This window comes from Bipolaris sorokiniana (genome assembly GCF_000338995.1).
Source record: "Bipolaris sorokiniana ND90Pr unplaced genomic scaffold COCSAscaffold_1, whole genome shotgun sequence".
Lineage (NCBI taxonomy): Eukaryota > Fungi > Ascomycota > Dothideomycetes > Pleosporales > Pleosporaceae > Bipolaris > Bipolaris sorokiniana.
This window is the reverse complement of record NW_006911895.1, coordinates 1,003,430-1,020,844: the sequence shown is the minus strand read 5'-3', so window position 1 is coordinate 1,020,844 and position 17,415 is coordinate 1,003,430. Positions and strand designations below refer to the sequence as shown.

The window sequence follows — 17,415 nt, the reverse complement described above, 5'->3', positions numbered from 1 at the left end:
CAATTGGGTTTTTCCGCAACTGACAGTCAGTTTTGGCCGGCTGGGGCTAATGGGCGATGGGATTTGGTGGCGAGACAGCTCGTAGGTGTTTGTAAGTTCTCCAAGATTGACAATAAAAAAGCTCCTACTAACGAGTGGGCCACATCTGCCTTTCGAATACATTTTGCTTCAACTGCTATCCGGACACTTCAGCCGTGACGCTACCAATCAATGGGCCCGAAGAAGGTTACCTCAAGCGTTTGCATTCTTATGCAATATTGGGCCTATGGGTGATCAACCCGTTCTATCCATTCTTATTCGTTGGGCAAGACGACTACAAAGACACACAAGTGTCTGAAAGATCGGAATTCAAGAGACTAGATACAATTGGCTTCGAAAAGAAACCTATACGGGTTGCTGCTCCATCCTTTGGTGAGCATTTACTAATATGAATACACAGATACCCAGTGTATAGCATAGACTTCGTCCATGGCATATCTCCGGAAGAGCAAGAGGGGATATACCACGATATATGCAACAGAAACGACCCCACATCGGTAATTGAGGGGTTCGCTTTTGGAAGGGAAGCTCCCTCGCACTTCCCTCCGGGGGCCATAGGCACAGAAGCCTATGTCAAGAAGGGATGGCACGAGCCAGACCGATACCCACACTTTACCGTGGAGCTGCGCTTCGTATTTCTCTAGTAAGCCATTTCTCGAAGCGGGTTCAGTCCAAACTTGAACTTTGCTATGACTCGGGCTGATGTGTGCTTAGCGGCGAGCATAAGCGGGTGGCAACCGCCCATGTCTACAAAAACTGGTCGGAGACGATAGAATTCGTGGCCGATGAGTGGTGGTGAGAATTTTAGTTTCCAGATGTGTCGCCGGCTTCCGATTGCTCCGTAGGTTACGCTGGTACAAGCAGTATCGCGATCAGCGTTACATGATTTGGGACGTAAGTGCTAGTCGGTGGCTGTGAAGAACAATCGGCGAAACGTCTGACTCTGGCTAGACGAGATTGCAGCGACCTAAGAATACCATGGAACCGCCTGGGGGACCGCTCCCTCAATATGCCCTTCCAGTACGTCTTCCTTGTTTACAAACTCGTAGAGCACAAGTTGTATTTGAAGTCTTGAACACCAATTGGGCTTCTTTACTGTATTTTCATCTTTTTGCGCGCTGATAATTTTTACTACAGCGCCCCCCATCAACACCTATTTCTGCACGTTCGCTGGTGCCACCCCCTCCCGCTTCTCCTCCTGTGGAAATACCAGCCTTCGGGCACCCCTTTCTCCTCCCGCGCCCTTCATAGTGTCTTCGGTATGTGTATAGAAACCCCCCAAAAGCCCCCACATTCTTTGTCTTAAGCCCTCAAATGGTTGTTCTCCTGGCCTTGGGTTCATCGGGTCCTTTCTGAAGTCGTGGAACAAGACGCCGTAAACGACGATGAAGCTGATCAGACTCCACTGCACCACTTTGGTCCATTTGTTCCACAATGGCCGCTCAGACTTCAACTTGATGCGCCGCTTAAATTTGCGCTCGAATCGGAATTGCTGCTTTTCCGTCAGGGCGCGGAGGTTTGGCGGCCATTTCTTCTTGACGTGGTATTTGTTGCGCGCAAAGTCAAAGGGCGGCAGTGTGTTCTCATGGCGGCCAAGGAGACGATTGATGAGGCGGAACATCTTGACTGACCTTGCCGATGCGATGGCGGCGCGATGTTGACTTATGCGACCGATTTTCGAGCGACGCAGATTTTTGGATCTATCTCGATCGTCAACTGACGTTCTTTACAAAAGCGCGCACGGTCCAAGGTCCGCCCCACAAAAACCGCACTCTTGGCATTCATCCCGCACTCGGATTTCCTACTGGATGACTCCATCACAAACAAACTCGCCTCCGCCACCACCAACCACTTTTTCTTTTCCCTTCTTACGCTCCCTATTTTGTTTCCTGGAGAATTGGTCATGGCCGAGACCACAAAATCCAGCGAGACGCCCAAGAGCGCCGTCGCCGCCACACTTGAGCAACTCAAGCCCCAGGAGGCTGAGTCAAAGACACTCAAAATTGAAAACACCGACAAGCGTGACACCTTGATCGCGGAAGAGAAGAAGTACCAGAAATCATGGGAAGAGCAGGGCATTTTTAACCCCGATGCCCCCTCACTTGAGGAGGAGCCGTTTGACACTACCACACCAGACCAACTTCACGAGAAGTTCCCCAAGTGGCTTGGCTGCTTCGCTTATCCCTACATGAATGGAACCCTTCACGCTGGCCATGGCTTTACTGCAAGTAAAGTTGAGTTTACTGCCGGCTGTATGTTTTACTGAATGATCACGTGCAAGATGTTTACTGATACTTTGACAGTCCAGAAGATGCTGGGTAAGCGAGTGCTCTTCCCATTGGGATGGCACGTAACTGGTATGCCTATCAAAGCATGCGCCGACAAGCTCGTCAGAGAAGTGGAGATGTTCGGGCAGAACTTTGAACGTTGCCCAGTCGAGGATGTCGTTGAGACAGCCGTATCAGAGCCCCCCGCCCCCACACAAGCTGAGACCAAGACCGACATCACCAAATTCAAGGCTCAGAAAGGCAAGGCGGCCGCCAAGACAGTGAAGACCAAGTACCAGTTCCAGATCATGCTTGCTCAAGGCATACCTCTAGAAGAGATCCACAAGTTCTCTGACCCATATCACTGGATAGAATTCTTCCCCCCGCTCGCAAAGAGGGATCTCACAGCATTTGGCGCCAGGATCGACTGGAGGCGTCAATTTGTCACAACGGACGCAAACCCCTACTACGACAGCTTTGTTGCTTGGCAAATGCGACGACTGAAAGCAATGGGCAAGATCATTTTTGCTAAGCGATATACTGTCTACAGTCCGAAAGACGGCCAAGCCTGCATGGACCATGACAGGCAGTCTGGAGAAGGTGTCACTGTTCAGGAGTACACGGCCCTGAAGATGAAGGTAGTCAAATGGGCTGACTCCGCCAAAACACATATCGCTAGTCTCCCTGAAGGTGCTTCCTGCTACTTTGTGCCAGCTACACTCCGTCCCGAGACGATGTACGGCCAAACTTCATGTTTCGTAGGCCCTTCAATCAACTACTCACTGGTCAAGATTAATGACAGTGAGTACTTCGTACTGAGCGAGAGAGCCGCAAGAAACATGTCATACCAGGGAACTACCGCCAAATGGGGAGAGTACTCGATCATCGCTACATTCCCCGGTAAGGATGTCATAGGCACCATCGTCAACGCTCCTCTCTCCGTCCACAAGGAAGTTTACATTCTTCCAATGGAGACTGTCAAGGACACAAAGGGCACAGCTGTCGTTACCTGCGTACCATCAGACTCGCCAGATGATTACATCACGTCATTTGACCTGGCTAAGAAGGCGGATTATTACGGAATTCAAAAAGAATGGGTCAAGTTCGACAACCTACTTGGCATCATAGAGACTCCAACCTACGGAAACCTCACTGCACAAAAGCTGGTCGAGGAGATGAAGATTCAATCGCCTAAGGACTCCGCGAAGCTTGCTGAGGCCAAAGAGAAGGCATACAAGGAAGGCTTCTACAAGGGCAAGATGGTGTATGGTGACTTCGCTGGTAAGCCAGTTGAGGAGGCCAAGCTATTGGTTCGTAAGCAACTTATTGACTCTGGTGTCGCTTTCCCTTACGCTGAGCCTGATGGCAAGGTCATCAGCCGTAGTGGAGACGATTGTGTTGCGGCCCTGCTTGACCAGTGGTATATGAACTACGGCACAGCAGCCAACGGCGGAGATGGCGAGTGGGCCGAAAAGGTCCGATCCCACATCGAGGGCGAACTCAATCTCTACTACCCCGAAGCGAAGAACCAGTTCTTGCGAGTTGTTGACTGGCTCGGCATCTGGGCATGCGCTCGATCCTACGGACTGGGAACCAAGGTGCCTTGGGACCCCAGTGTGATGGTTGAGAGTTTATCCGATAGTACTATCTACCAGGCATACTACTCATTTGCTCATTTGCTGCACAAGGACATGTTCGGCAAAGAACCAGGCCCTCTTGGTGTCAAACCTGACCAGATGACGGACGAAGCCTGGGACTACGTCTTTGCCCTCCGCGACCGAAGCGATGTCCCGCAATCAACAATTCCTAAGCAGGCTCTCGAGACTATGCGACGCCACTTCGACTACTGGTACCCGCTCGACCAACGTTCTTCTGGCAAGGATCTCATTCAAAACCATCTGACGATGAACCTATATGTACATGCCGCAATCTTTCCGAAGGAGAACTGGCCACGCAGCTTCCGTGTCAACGGCCACTTGCTACTCAACGGTGACAAGATGAGCAAGTCTACTGGTAACTTCTTGACCATCGCTGGCGCGGTCCAAAAGTTCGGTGCAGATGCTACACGTATTGCTCTGGCCGACGCCGGAGACGAGATTTCAGACGCCAATTTCGAGGAGACTGTCGCAAACAGTAACATTCTGAAGTTGTTCGAGCTCCGCAAGTGGTGTGAAGATTTGATGAACGAGGCCATCTACGTCCCTGATGCGGCTGCATACATGGAGAAGAGGGCAAACGAGCGCGTAAAGAACGCCGATGTGATTCAGCGACAGAGCGGTAGTGAGCGCCTCCTGTTCGACAAGATGTTCGACAACGAGATGAACGTGCTCGTCCACGAAGCTTTTGGTCACTACTCCAACACTTCGTACAAGTTAGCCCTCAAGTCTGGATTCTACGACTTTACCAGCGCGCGTGACTTCTATCGTGAAGCGACCAAGGCGGCAGGAATTGGTATGCACCAGGATCTTGTCAAGAAGTTCATTGAACTACAAGCTCTCCTCCTTACGCCACTCGCGCCACACTGGGCAGAATACATCTGGCTCGAGGTACTCAAGAACAAGGAGACTATCCAGAACGCCCTCTGGCCAAAGGTCCCCGAGTCCGACCCATCACTCACCGCCGCTCGCGAGTTCGTTCGCACCACACAGACCAACATCACATCGGCCGAAGGCAACGCCATTAAGAAGCTTTCAAAGGGCAAGGCCGCAACGTTTGATCCCAAGAAAGAGAAGAAGATTATCATATTCTCTGCTCAAGAATGGCCTGCCTGGCAAAAGAAGTACATCGACATGCTCCGCGACGCAGCTACGATTGACATAAAGGCCATCAGCAAGTCGATCGATAAGTCCGAGTCCAAGAAAGCCATGCCCTTCATCAACGGCCTCAAGCGTCGCCTTGACAACGGAGAGCCCAAGGAGGTGGTCTTGAACCGCGAACTAGCCTTTGACGAACTGTCAACCCTGCGCGTCATGGTTCCAGGCTTGAAGCAGACGATTCAAAAGTGCGTGGATGTAGAGATCATTGTTGTCTCGGAAGGTGGAAAGGATGGTACAGTTATCAAAGAGGATGGCAGCAAGGGCGAGACCCGATCGGAACTGCCACCTCAGGCTGCGACGGCTGAGCCTGGTTCGCCCAGCTTCGCTTTCGAGAACGTTGAGAGTGTGCCTGTCCGGTAAAGGGCACGAGAAAGTCCCGCTGCGAGTTTGGTATTGGTGGACTGGGACGGATTTATGCGACACACGGCATTTCATGATGGACAAGAGGGTATGGGATGAGGCATGTCTGAAATGACTGTGGAAGTAGAGGAATCTCTCATGGTATGTGTTCTAAGATTACTACTAGAATACGACTCTTCACATGTCCGACTGTGAATGATCTTCCGACTTCTATTCGTGTCCAGCCTGTCTTTCAAATTCCAAATTGCCAACTCTGACGCTGAGAAAACTCATGATAAAGAAAAGTTCCGCCAGACAAAACACGTATCGACTGCATCTCGCGGGCCTTGCTGGCACTCCGCGTCATCTATCTGCACAATGTAAAAGAAAAACAGCAACTCATGATGACATAGGAAAAATTCGTGAAGAAGCAAGAAGAAGAGGGGCTCAGCCCCTCCCGATGACCGACAACGCTTACCACTTGAGCTTCTTATCCTTGCCGATAAACTCATCGATAATATCCATGTAGTAATCCTTGAGATCCTCAACCTTTGGCACCTCATCGCTCTTGCTGTATAGATCGTAGGGGTTAAACGCCTTGACAGCCTCCAGCATACGCTCATCCTTCTCATTCATCATCCACTTGTACGCGCCCTGCGAGTGCCACGGGTAAAACGAGTGATACCTAATCATCGCAAGGCCCTCATCAGGGATTGTCGACTGATCCTTCATAATATGGTAGAGGTACTCGTCGTGGCCCCAAGAAAGCATGACGTTATCCATGCCGCAGCCGGGGGTGTAGATGCCGTGCTCGGTGCTGTAGATTTCGTCGGTATAGTCTGGGTTATTCTTGAAGGTATCCGGGTAGATAATCTTGTCTGAGTAGGCGCAGCCGACGGGGAAGGTGTCGCCGACAACGTCCCATTGGCCGCGGGCTTCGTAGAAGAAGAGGAGCTTGCCCAGGTCGTGGATCAGGCCGACGAGTTGGAACCAGCGTGGCTTGCCGTCGCGGCGGATGGCTTCGGCGGATTGGAGGAGGTGCTCGATTTGCGAGAGGGAAGTGTCGGGGTCGGACTCGTCGATGAGGGTGTTAAGCTTCTCCATGGCTTCCCAGACGGTCATCTCGGCGCGTGTCTTGCTGTGGAAGGAGTTGCGGGCTTTGAGGTTGTAGGCTACGGTCTGCTTCTCATGCTGTTCGCGGTAGAAGTTCTTGACTCGGTCACAGGCCTCTTCGTACTGACGGAACTGTGTCTTGTCCTTGTCGGCGTCGAATTCTGATTTCTCGTAGATATCTTTTTCCTTTTGTGAAGCTGTGCCGTTCTTGACCTTCAGGGCAGCCTTGAGGACATTGACGTCGTCAATAGCGTCAGAAGTAGCCTCGAGGGCGAGTCCATCTCGGTGGTTGTTAAAGTCCTCGGCCACATTTGGCGTCTCAAAGATTGCACCTGGTGCCATTCTGAAAGATATGTTTGTGTGTATCAACAGAATGGGGTATCTCAAAGCAAAAGTTAAGTCAAGACAGAGTCCGTGCTGTGAAAAGCAAGTTCGAGACACCAGTGTAGAGTGAAAAGTTTGGTTGATGGGATTGTGGTGGAATCCGACGAGAATTAGCTAGTACTTATCCTCTTGTACCCCTCACACTACAAAGCCTTCAATTGCCAGAATCAGTAAAAAAAGATTACTACCGAAGAAACTCCAGAACGAGTCCTTGTGAGGCAGAGTTCTCGTCGTCTCCATTCCTAAGATCCACTTTTGGATGAGGAGTCTCCGCAATTATGAGCTAAATGGGGACAAGAGTGTCCCACAGGGCAACTTTCGCCGTCTACCAAACTGCCGTTGAGCTGCCACGAGCAGATCTAAGGGTCTCAGCAAGGGCGGCTAAGGGTCCCCGATGGCAATCCGGCGACGGTGGTTGGGTGTTGCGGTTAGATCTGCCGCTGTTCGGGTGGAATGTCTTGTTGGCATGTCATGGTGCATCCTATGGGGTAAGAAGAGGCAACAAAGCCCGCACCCACCTCAACACGGTAATTTTCGGCGCTCCACTACAAGTGCCGGCCCAACTTGTTCTGGACTTTTTGCAATACGAGACGGAAAAGATTCACTGATCAGGCGGAGATGCTGCATGATGACGACCAAGCGTCTGCCCCGCCATGCACGTGATGCTCGGTGTGCTCTTCCCCGACCCAACCCCACGAACCGTCGCCAACGTCTGGGCCACGTCTACTTATGAAACATCTTCCCCCCCTCCAAGACTGTTTTCACGTGAGGCTGGAAGAGCAACGAGAATGCGCACTGGGAGTATTAGTTACCTCTTCTCCGGCCGCGGGCCGAAGATACTCCGGCAGAGCTACTTGGCGGGGCAGCACCGGACTTCGGGAGCAATTATAGAGTCAATCACGGTCGACGTAAGTCTTTGACCATACCAGAACCGTCTAGGTACTTGCTACAACATGGAGACACCCTAGCAAACCCTATGTAGCTCGTCCTTGTCAACTACCCCGCCGGCACAGCTACGCACATATATATCGCAGCACCACCCCGGCCCTTTTACGATGAATCCTGCCCTTTCCAAGTTTATGCTGAAGAGTACACCAAAGAGTATCCTCGACCCTCAGCCCGAAATGAACACTCCTATCCCCCTCAACACGGGCGCCACCATCCCCGCCCTCGGTCTGGGAACGTGGCAGTCTGGGCCTGGTGAAGTCAAGAAGGCTGTCGTCCATGCCATTGAGAGCGGCTACAGGCACATTGACTGTGCCTTCTGCTACCAAAATGAGGACGAGGTTGGCGATGCCCTCCAAGATGTCATTTCGCGGGGGATTGTGAAGAGAGAAGATCTCTTCATTACCAGCAAGCTCTGGTGCACATTCCACTCCCGTGTCGAGGAGGGTCTGCAAAAGAGTTTGGACCTTCTGAAAACACCTTACGTTGACCTGTTCCTTGTACACTGGCCGGTACCCATGAACCCCAATGGTAGGTTGTACATAGACTGTAGCATTAAACAAGCTAATACAGACACAGGCAGCCACCCTCTATTCCCAATGCTCGAGGACGGCTCCCGCGATATCGACCGCTCAATGACCCACCAAGACACATGGAAGAACATGGAAAAACTCATCCAAACACATCCTGAAAAGGTCAAGGCCATTGGTGTCGCCAACTACTCCGTCAGGTATCTGGAGAAGCTCCTCGCCAAAGCCACCATTGTCCCAGCCGTCAACCAGATTGAGAACCACCCACTGTGCCCACAACAAGAGGTTTACGACTTCTGCAAGGAAAAGGGCATTCACGTCTCGGCGTACAGCCCGCTTGGTAGCACTGGCTCGCCGCTGTTCGGAGACGAGGTTATCAACGAGGTTGCAAAAAAGCACAGCGTTGGACCCGCCGTTATTCTCCTGAGTTACCATCGTAAGTCTTTCAATACCATTTTTGCGATGAAACATGCTAACTTTGTCAAGTCGCCCGCAACTCATCCGTCCTCGCAAAGTCCGTCACCCCCTCGCGTATCGATGAGAACAAGAACCTCATCTCGCTCGATAGCGATGACATGGCGAAGCTGGAGAAGATCCACAAGGACAAGGGTATCCAACGTTACATATACCCACCCTTCGGTATCGATCTCGGCTTCCCTGATAAGTCTGATGGCGTTGACCTCAGTGGTCCTTGACTCTCCGGAAAGGTCAAACTGTAGGGAAAAAAATTAGAGAAGAAAGTTAGAAGCTATACCCAATACAGTATGTTATGAACATGACACTGTCCGAAACTCTTGATAGAAGTTGCATTGTTTTATATGAGTGAAAAAGAAAAAGATTGATTGAATTCAAGGTCCGAACGCGTTCTAAGTGTTTTCTGATCTGGCTCATATAAACACAACCTAGATTCTACCTACCCATCCAGCCTCCATCAACTGTGAGAACCTCACCGCTGACGTATGCACTTGCGGCACTAGCCAAGAACACGACAGCGCCCTTGAAGTCCTCGGGGCTTCCCCATCGCCCAGCAGGAATTCTGCTCAGAATGCTCTCAGCCCTCTTTTCATCCTTGATCAGCGCCTCATTCATATCCGTAGCAATGTATCCCGGCGCAATAGCGTTCACGCTAATACCCTTGCTCGCCCACTCATTCGAAAGCGCCTTGGTAAGCTGACCAACACCACCCTTGGACGCCGCATATGCAGGAACCGTAATGCCACCCTGGAAAGTCAAGAGCGACGCAACGTTGATAATGCTGCCACGTCGCCCAAGTGGTAGATCGGCGTTTTGAGCGAGCATATGCGCGCCTACATCTCGAGCGAGTTGGAAGACAGAGGTCAAGTTGACTTGCAGCACTGCTTCCCAGTCGTCGTCTGGAAATTGGTGTGCAGGGTGGCGCCTTTGGATTCCGCCGCAGTTGAGCAGAATGTGTACCCTGTGGCCGTCTTTGAGGATAACGGGGAGGAGGGCAGCGACAGAGGATTTGGAGGCGAGGTCCGCGGTGTAGATTGTAGCTTTGCGACCGAGTGATTCAATTGCTTGCTTGGTGGATTGGTTGGATGTGTCGCGCTGGGTTTGAGTGTTAGTGTTCCCGCATCCTTCAAGCTCGTTAATATAGAAGGCTTACCTGGACAAGAAGAATGTCTGCTCCTGCCTCTGCGAGCGCAATGGCCATAGATTGACCGATTCCTCGCGTTCCGCCTGTTACAAGGGCAGTTTGGCCCTCGAGAGAGAAGAGCTGGTTGACAGAAGCCATGGCGTCTGTGGATCTTCGCTTCGTGGTAGGGATTCGGAAGGCTTGGGTGAAGATATGGAACTGAATAACGCTGATATCAATAAGCAAAGGACTTTAAGCGCACCGGCAACTAGTTCGAGTGCTTCCTGCACCAAGAGAAAATGCCCCAAAAAGTGTTTTGGGATGTACGGAAGAAGACGACGGCGCTCAATCCCAGAATCATGCTTGGTAGCTCGGAACAGTCTCGGAACATGACCCCACCCTTGGTGTCGGCATCTGTTGTCCCGCCATTTCAAATGCCGAAGGTCGGAATTTCTCTCCACAACGAACCATGTGCCATGGGGGAATACGCGCCGAATGTTTGGTCAGTAGTGGGTTCCGAGGCGCATGCGATGACTTGACTTGTCACCTGTCTTCCTGACACTCGTTCTCTCCAATCCACAACCCAGACTTCATCCTGTTTCCTTGTTTGCATTAATCTAAAATCGAGAGATTGGAAACCATGTCTTCAGAACAAACATCAGACGTTAATCAAGGCGCGAGGCAGATCCGTGCCTCGGTTCTTCATGGCGCAAAGGACTTGCGAATCGTACGTCAGCATATCTCGTTACGTGCGTGATCATACTGACTTCAATCCTAGGAGAACCGCTCACTCCCCCCGCCCTCGCCAACAGAGCTCCAGATCAGCGTTCGCAGCACCGGTCTTTGTGGTTCCGATCTCCACTACTACAGACACTACCGCAATGGCGACATCATTGTGCGAGAGCCCATGTCGCTTGGGCATGAATCAGCTGGCGTAGTTGTAGGCGTGGGTTCAGAAGCCTCTGGTTTCAAGGTTGGAGATAAAGTTGCGCTGGAGGTCGGACAACCATGCGAGAACTGTGATAGGTGTAAAGAGGGGCGGTATAATATTTGCAAGGGCATGAAGTTCAGGAGTAGTGCAAAAGCCTTTCCTCATGCGCAGGGAACGCTGCAAGACCGCATCAATCATCCAGCCGCGTGGTGTCATAAGTGAGTTCCTCGAATCGCACAGGATATCATGGGTGCTAATAGTTGTGAGGTTGCCCGAAGACATGTCACTAGATCTGGGGGCCCTCCTTGAGCCTCTAGGCGTAGCTATCCAAGCATCGAAACGAGCACAACTAGCACCTGGCTCAACAGTGCTGGTATTTGGAGCTGGCGCCGTTGGCATTCTTGTAGCAGCCATGGCAAAGATCTCCGGTGCGGGTACAGTAGTAATCGCGGACATTGATGCTGGAAGAGTGCAATTCGCAGTCGACAACAAGTTTGCGCACCGAAGCTTCACCGTGCCCATGAAGCGTGGAAACACCATAGAAGAGCAACTCGACATTGCCAAGGAGGTAGCTGTCGAGATTGGCAAGATCAAAAAAGAGAGCGACGGAGAAGTAGGTGAGGTTGATGCAGTTTTCGAGTGCACTGGCGTGCCGTCATGTGTGCAGGCATCGATATTTGTAAGTCCTAGTTGGATCCCAGCTTCAATCAGTGACTAACGGGAAATGCAGGCCACGCGACCTGGTGGAAAGGTTCTCCTAATTGGAATGGGTACACCGATTCAGACCCTCCCTATCTCTGCAGCCGCCCTTCGCGAGGTAGATATCTTGGGTGTCTTCCGATACGCCAACACTTACCCTACTGGTATTGAGGTTGTGTCAAAGAAAGGAGAAGACTATCCCGACTTTGGCAAGTTGGTGACACACAGATACAAGGGCCTCGAGTCGGCGGAGGAGGCATTTGAGATGGCTGGCAAGACCAAAGACGACAAGGGTAATCTTGTCATCAAGGTTGTGCTTGAGACTAGTGATGAGGCATAGGCGAGTCTTGGAAAAAGTTTGTGTCAATTGAGGAGTTCAGCATTGAGGGCGCTGTAGTAAGAAGTTCAAAATGTTCATATTATGATGTTTTCTAACCCTGCTTGCGTAGCCAGTGAAGGGATCTTGACAGAGCTAAGATACCACTGCTTTCCCAACATCTTCATATTAAATCAAAATGAAAAGTGCAGGAAGTAGCTAGGCATCCCGCTAGGGAGTCACAAGGAAGGCCGTTGACAATTGGAAAACTTCGTTCAACGTCAACCTGGAATTTTCTCCGATATGTTCCATTCAGGTCATGAAAAGTTAAAATCTCACATTGAACTGGAATGGGTACACAATGTGCTACTGCAAGTTGCTGTGTTGTTGCTGCACAGAACCATAAGCTCCAGTCGCCAAACGGGGAAATTTTCCCCATTCGTCCTACCCCAGAGCTGCTACTGGCGCAACAAAACTCCACGCATTCCCCACATTTTCGTCAACATCATGAATAGTTCCGTACTACAAAGATCAGTCCTATGCTTTCTTCTCACCCTCCAGTGCAATTGGTCTTTCTAAACATCGTGAGCTGCTTGTTGTGGGGAATTTGGCGCATCGTCTGGAAACTTAGTCAGGAAGAGGTAGCCGTAGTTCCGAGTGCAGTGATTAGAATTCATTTGAATGTGTCATAGAAAGATGGAACACATGACGAAAGAGGTTGAAGATTCTCTCCTTGATGCCTCTGGGGACAGTTTTTGGACCCTGAACAAAGCTTTGACCAACATGTGTTACGACGATGGAAAGTCGATCTATTCCCATAGGCGTTCAAATTGACTCCTATTTTGCTGGCTGTGAATAGAGCAACCTTTTACATCTCTCCAATATCTCTCTTTAGCAAACTGTTCACATCCCTTCATCTGAAATTTCCTTCACAATGGCCCCCGCAATCCGCAGACTCCATGTTGCCGTCTCAGGCCTTGGCCGGATGGGTGCCCGTCACGCAAACCACTTCCTCCACCGCACGCCCAAAGCCGAGCTTGTAGCAGTATTCACACCAGCCGAGAATGAGCTTGCTTGGGCGAAGGAGAACCTCGAGCTATGGGGTGTTAAGATCTATACCGACTACGACGAGATGTTGAAACATGAAGGCCTTGAGGCTGTCTGTGTAGCAACCGTCACCACAGTCCATGCTGAACAGACAATCAAAGCAATTGAAGCTGGCAAGCATGTTTTGTGTGAGAAGCCTCTCAGTACTAAGTTGGATGAAGTAAGTACTCTTTCACCTCACTGCTTCGAAAGGCACACAGCTGACAACGGGACCTAGTGCCGCAAAGTTCTCGAGACCGCAAAGCGCTATCCTCACATCAAGGTCATGTGCGGCTTCTCTCGTCGCTTTGACTCGTCTTATTTGGACGCGTACAATCTTGCTTTGAGTGGTAGCATTGGACGTCCCACGATCCTACGATCACAAACATGCGACAAGTACGCTACATCTTTAAGCCCTTGTAGTTCCTACATTAACACAACGATATACAGATACGACCCCTCCGGCTTCTTCGTAGTATATGCTGAGTTCTCTGGCGGTATCTTTGTCGATTGCAACATCCACGACATCGATCTTGCCTTGTGGTACTTTTCCGCCGAATCAAAGGGCAAGCTCCTACCGAGGGTCAAGTCCGTCATGGCCGTCGGCGTCACAGCACTCGAGCCCGACCTAGCAAAATTCGGCGATGTAGACAATGGCGTGGGCGTCGTCGAGTTCCACTCTGGCCAAATCGCCTACTTCTACAGTACGCGCATGAACGCCCCTGGCCAACACGACACGACGGAGATTATCGGCACAAAGGGAAAACTTGCAGTCAATTCCAATCCTGCGACAGGATTGTTGGAGAATCACACAGACACGGGTATTGTTAGGGAAATCCCACAAAACTACTACGAGCGCTTCGAGCAGGCGTTTGTGGAAGAGGCAAGGCAGTTTACAGATGTTGTGCTGGATAACAAGGAGGTGCCGGTCAATCTTGAGAGCTCAATGGAGGCAGTAAAGATTGGCGTTTCTCTGCAGGACAGCTTGAGGACGGGTAAGAAGATCTTGTTTGATCAGCAGGGAAATAGGGTGGATGATGTGAGGGCGAAATTGTGATGAACACATGAGTGCACACAGGGGTGTGAGGATGGGTGCAAGGGCATAGTAATGCTAGAAAGGTACACAGTAATGCTTGATATATGTGCAAGTCGGAGCGATGTTTAATACATGTCTTTCTGCGTTGCAGATGGCAATAGCTGTAAGTAGTGGGACGGGTGACGCGTCTGACACGTGGTCTTACTCCTTCCAGAGAGACGATATGTATTTGTGTGAACATCCTAATCTCGAATACACTTCAGTGTGTATGAAAAAGGTGGCATTCTAACGATCGTTTTCTAAAGCAACGCGGATGCTTGTCTATCGCTGGGGCGTTGAGACTGACGTTGGTTAATGATGCAGGGGTTTCACATCCCCAACACTGCTGAATCTCCGCACAGATTTGATTCCACAACATCACACTCTCTCCTCATCTGATATTTCGTATCTTCTTGGTCTCTTTCTTTTCAATGGAACTAATCTCCTGAACTCAGCTCAGTCATATCGTGAGCCCTTTCCCCTGTCTACCTACACCAGGCTGAACAAGTCTTACATATCGGTACATACCTACGCATCACGTGTATCCCAACCATCTACAAGCCACATTTGCAAAGCATGGACAAATGCAAAGTCAGCCACAGCCTACAGTTTCCCCCACACATTTCTACGCCTCGATCCCTCAAGGTCTTATCCCCGGAAGCCCCCGGCAAACCCTCACCAGCCACACCTACACCACACCTTCCATATCCGCCGTGGCTGAAGCGAAACGGAAGAAAGTGGGGTTTTTGTCCCTACCCCCCCCTAAAAAACGGAACAAGGATGATGCCTCCGTATTACGAAGATAGAGTAGGCGTGAACATGTGGATCCAGCGGAAGAGAAAAGAAACTCTGCCGCACCAGCCTCCTTCCCCCCCCCCGTGTCATGTGTCAGATACGCGTAGATTAGAGTATACGATCAGCTCAGCCACGACGAACGGATGATTTGCGAACTTTCCAACGGTCAGACACACGGGCCATGTAAGCACTTAAATTGTACATCGCTTTCCCTTATACATGCCGGATGAGATGCGATATAGCATGCAAAGCGATGCAAAGCGATGCAAGGCAAGGCAAGGCAAGGTAAGGCGATGTGATGCGACGCGACTTTACGGGACGGGGGGTTTGCGGAGATAAAGAGACGTCACGTGAGGCGAGCAGACGTGCAAGGGAATCCCGCCCATCGAGGCCGTGTCAAAGAGGCTTCAACTCAACCTCATCCCAACTTCGTCGACAAAGTGCCCGGCAACAACACCATACTATGCAACTACATGTATATTGTAGTCACGACAGATTATAAATCACTACCAGCCACATGGTATTTCTAACCGAAGCAGTTGTCATCACAAGAGAAAGGAACAAACAAAGGGTACAATAAGTCATCGTAAGAAGTATTATCATTGATGTACTATCTACAAGTCCCGTGTTGGGGTATCAAATCGAATGCTCAGACTAGCATTAGTCAGTCGTCATAATCATCATGCTCTCTCGTCAGTGTTCATTAGGAGAGAAAAGAAACCTGCCCACCCATCCACTATCCAAAGGCCACCTTCCATTACCGACCCATAAACCTTAGTCATTATACACATTACTCCACAAGGTGATGGCCTTTGATAAGATATGATGTGATGCGCTTAGAGAAGGAGCCAGGCGGCAATACCAGCACCAGCGGCGATGGAAATACCAGTAGCCTTGGGGGCGGCACCCTGAGCCTCGGTGCTGGCAGCAGAGCCAGCAGCATCAGTAGCAGAGGAAGCAGCAGAGCCAGCAGCATCGGTGGCAGAGGAGGCAGCAGAGCCAGCAGCCCCAGTAGCAGAGGAAAGAGCCTCAGTGGCGGATGAGCTATGTAATTGTTAGTTGGTTCTTGGTAGATGTGTGAAGGGTGTCAACTTACAGGACCTCGCTGGCCTCGGACTGGAGGGATGAAATTGCAGAGTTGGCCTCGGAGAGGATGGAAGAGGTGAGACCAGAGGCCTCGGATGCAACAGAGCTAGCGGCGGAGGTGATCTCGGAAGCAGCAGATGAGGCAGCAGAGGAAGCACCCGAAGCTACGGAGGAGGCAGCAGATGAGGCACCTGAGGCGGCGCTGGAAGCAGCGTTACCGCCAGAGGCAGTGGCGCTAGCGACGGCAGAGGTGAGGATGGGAAGAGCGGCGGGCTGTTCGCTGGCAGTGGCAGCAATACCAGAGCAGCGAGCATAAGCCCACTGAACAGCGCTGGCAGACTGTTCGGCGTCACAGGCCTGGCGAGAGCAGTCACGGATACCGAAGGCCCAGTTGGAGCGGCTGCAGAAGCAGGCAATGTCGTCGCTGCCGCAGGAGAACTCAGACTGAGCAATACGGGCCATGTTGTTAACGCAGAGCATCTAAGTAAGAGTCAGTATTGGTGGGTGGGTCAGTCAGAGTGCAATTGGTAAAAGCTTACGGCACAGTCTCCAGTGGGCATCTGCTGGGCGAAAGCAGCACCAGCAAAGGTGGCAGCGAGGATGGCGAAAGACTTCATCTTGACTGTGGGTAGGTGGAGGGTGGAGGGGTGTTGTGATAGAAGCTGATATGAGGAATTGAGGAGGAATTGGAGACAGACAAGTCTATGCAGAAGCTGAAGATGTGGTTGCGAGAAGGGTGAGGAGTGAGAGTAGAGGGGAGCTCGGTGAGGTTTATATGAGTGACAACAAACCAAACGAGAGCGTGGCTGGTACAAGAAGGTACTGCCCAGCTTTCACGCACAACGGGCTCTGAAGTGGCAGGGGCCATCCCAGCCCCAGGGCACGGGCCCATGATCCGCACCCATGCGCCTATCCAAGGAACGAGAACAGGCAGGCGCAGCGCTGATTGGCTGTCGGGCCGGGCGCTCATTCCCTATGATGTAGCTTGACTGCAGCACGACGGCCAACTCACGCGCTGTCAGTCATGGCACTCACTGCACTGTCCGTGTGTCCATGCTTGGTGCTTGGTGCTTGGTACTCGCACTTGCCTGCTTTACCTGCTGGCCGGCTTGCTGGCTTGCTCACCCGCCCTCGCTCCACTCGTCATGGCAACCATCATCATCATCATCATCACCGCCGCCGCCGCCAAATCTTCCCTCGCTCGCGCCCGTGCGACTGACACCAAGCGGGAACACGGCCAAATTGCTCAAATCTTAATTGCGGCCAGCAGAACCACTCAGCCGTGACGCCGTAACCATTGGTGTTCTTGCTCTGCCTTGATCAAACATCTGCCGTGCCCGCTGCCCTGGCCACCAGATTGCCCCTCGTCTCCGTTTCACACCGAAGACCATGTGCCG

The 17,415-nt window shown here is 51.4% G+C and overlaps 9 protein-coding genes across 9 annotated transcripts; 4 read left to right on the top strand and 5 right to left on the bottom strand.

Annotated features, from left to right (window-relative positions):
* Window positions 1–893: 893 nt before the first annotated feature.
* COCSADRAFT_208704 (uncharacterized protein) lies at window positions 894–1,723 on the bottom strand. The gene has a single exon (XM_007696486.1). The coding sequence runs from the start codon at window positions 1,658–1,660 to the stop codon at window positions 1,193–1,195; it is 468 nt and encodes a 155-aa protein (XP_007694676.1). The 5' UTR covers window positions 1,661–1,723; the 3' UTR covers window positions 894–1,192.
* Window positions 1,724–1,942: 219 nt separating this feature from the next.
* Window positions 1,943–5,482, top strand: COCSADRAFT_76405 (uncharacterized protein; the record flags this gene model as incomplete). The annotated part of the gene is made up of 2 exons (XM_007696485.1): window positions 1,943–2,291; window positions 2,343–5,482. 2 exons carry the CDS (start codon window positions 1,943–1,945, stop codon window positions 5,480–5,482), a joined length of 3,489 nt encoding a protein of 1,162 aa, XP_007694675.1.
* Window positions 5,483–5,758: 276 nt separating this feature from the next.
* Window positions 5,759–7,176, bottom strand: COCSADRAFT_208695 (uncharacterized protein). Its single transcript, XM_007696484.1, has one exon. It carries the CDS (start codon window positions 6,914–6,916, stop codon window positions 5,936–5,938), a length of 981 nt encoding a protein of 326 aa, XP_007694674.1. The 5' UTR covers window positions 6,917–7,176; the 3' UTR covers window positions 5,759–5,935.
* Window positions 7,177–7,821: 645 nt separating this feature from the next.
* On the top strand, window positions 7,822–9,189 carry COCSADRAFT_32054 (uncharacterized protein). Its single transcript, XM_007695997.1, has 3 exons — window positions 7,822–8,434; window positions 8,483–8,869; window positions 8,920–9,189. The coding sequence occupies exons 1-3, from the start codon at window positions 8,014–8,016 to the stop codon at window positions 9,126–9,128; spliced, it is 1,017 nt and encodes a 338-aa protein (XP_007694187.1). The 5' UTR covers window positions 7,822–8,013; the 3' UTR covers window positions 9,129–9,189.
* A 50-nt stretch (window positions 9,190–9,239) lies between these two features.
* Window positions 9,240–10,355, bottom strand: COCSADRAFT_32052 (uncharacterized protein). Its single transcript, XM_007695996.1, has 2 exons — window positions 10,061–10,355; window positions 9,240–10,002 (listed from the first exon to the last, which is right to left on the bottom strand). The coding sequence occupies exons 1-2, from the start codon at window positions 10,187–10,189 to the stop codon at window positions 9,343–9,345; spliced, it is 789 nt and encodes a 262-aa protein (XP_007694186.1). The 5' UTR covers window positions 10,190–10,355; the 3' UTR covers window positions 9,240–9,342.
* A 148-nt stretch (window positions 10,356–10,503) lies between these two features.
* Window positions 10,504–12,094, top strand: COCSADRAFT_32051 (uncharacterized protein). The gene is made up of 4 exons (XM_007695995.1): window positions 10,504–10,757; window positions 10,809–11,179; window positions 11,229–11,640; window positions 11,692–12,094. Exons 1-4 carry the CDS (start codon window positions 10,671–10,673, stop codon window positions 11,998–12,000), a joined length of 1,179 nt encoding a protein of 392 aa, XP_007694185.1. The 5' UTR covers window positions 10,504–10,670; the 3' UTR covers window positions 12,001–12,094.
* Window positions 12,095–12,133: 39 nt separating this feature from the next.
* Window positions 12,134–12,514, bottom strand: COCSADRAFT_208662 (uncharacterized protein). Its single transcript, XM_007696483.1, has one exon. The coding sequence runs from the start codon at window positions 12,413–12,415 to the stop codon at window positions 12,161–12,163; it is 255 nt and encodes an 84-aa protein (XP_007694673.1). The 5' UTR covers window positions 12,416–12,514; the 3' UTR covers window positions 12,134–12,160.
* Window positions 12,515–12,910: 396 nt separating this feature from the next.
* Window positions 12,911–14,119, top strand: COCSADRAFT_78822 (uncharacterized protein; the record flags this gene model as incomplete). Its single annotated transcript, XM_007696482.1, has 3 exons — window positions 12,911–13,243; window positions 13,301–13,458; window positions 13,513–14,119. The coding sequence occupies 3 exons, from the start codon at window positions 12,911–12,913 to the stop codon at window positions 14,117–14,119; spliced, it is 1,098 nt and encodes a 365-aa protein (XP_007694672.1).
* A 1,435-nt stretch (window positions 14,120–15,554) lies between these two features.
* On the bottom strand, window positions 15,555–16,635 carry COCSADRAFT_195142 (uncharacterized protein; the record flags this gene model as incomplete). Its single annotated transcript, XM_007696481.1, has 3 exons — window positions 15,555–15,976; window positions 16,029–16,498; window positions 16,558–16,635. 3 exons carry the CDS (start codon window positions 16,633–16,635, stop codon window positions 15,769–15,771), a joined length of 756 nt encoding a protein of 251 aa, XP_007694671.1. The 3' UTR covers window positions 15,555–15,768.
* Between the last annotated feature and the right edge of the window lie 780 nt (window positions 16,636–17,415).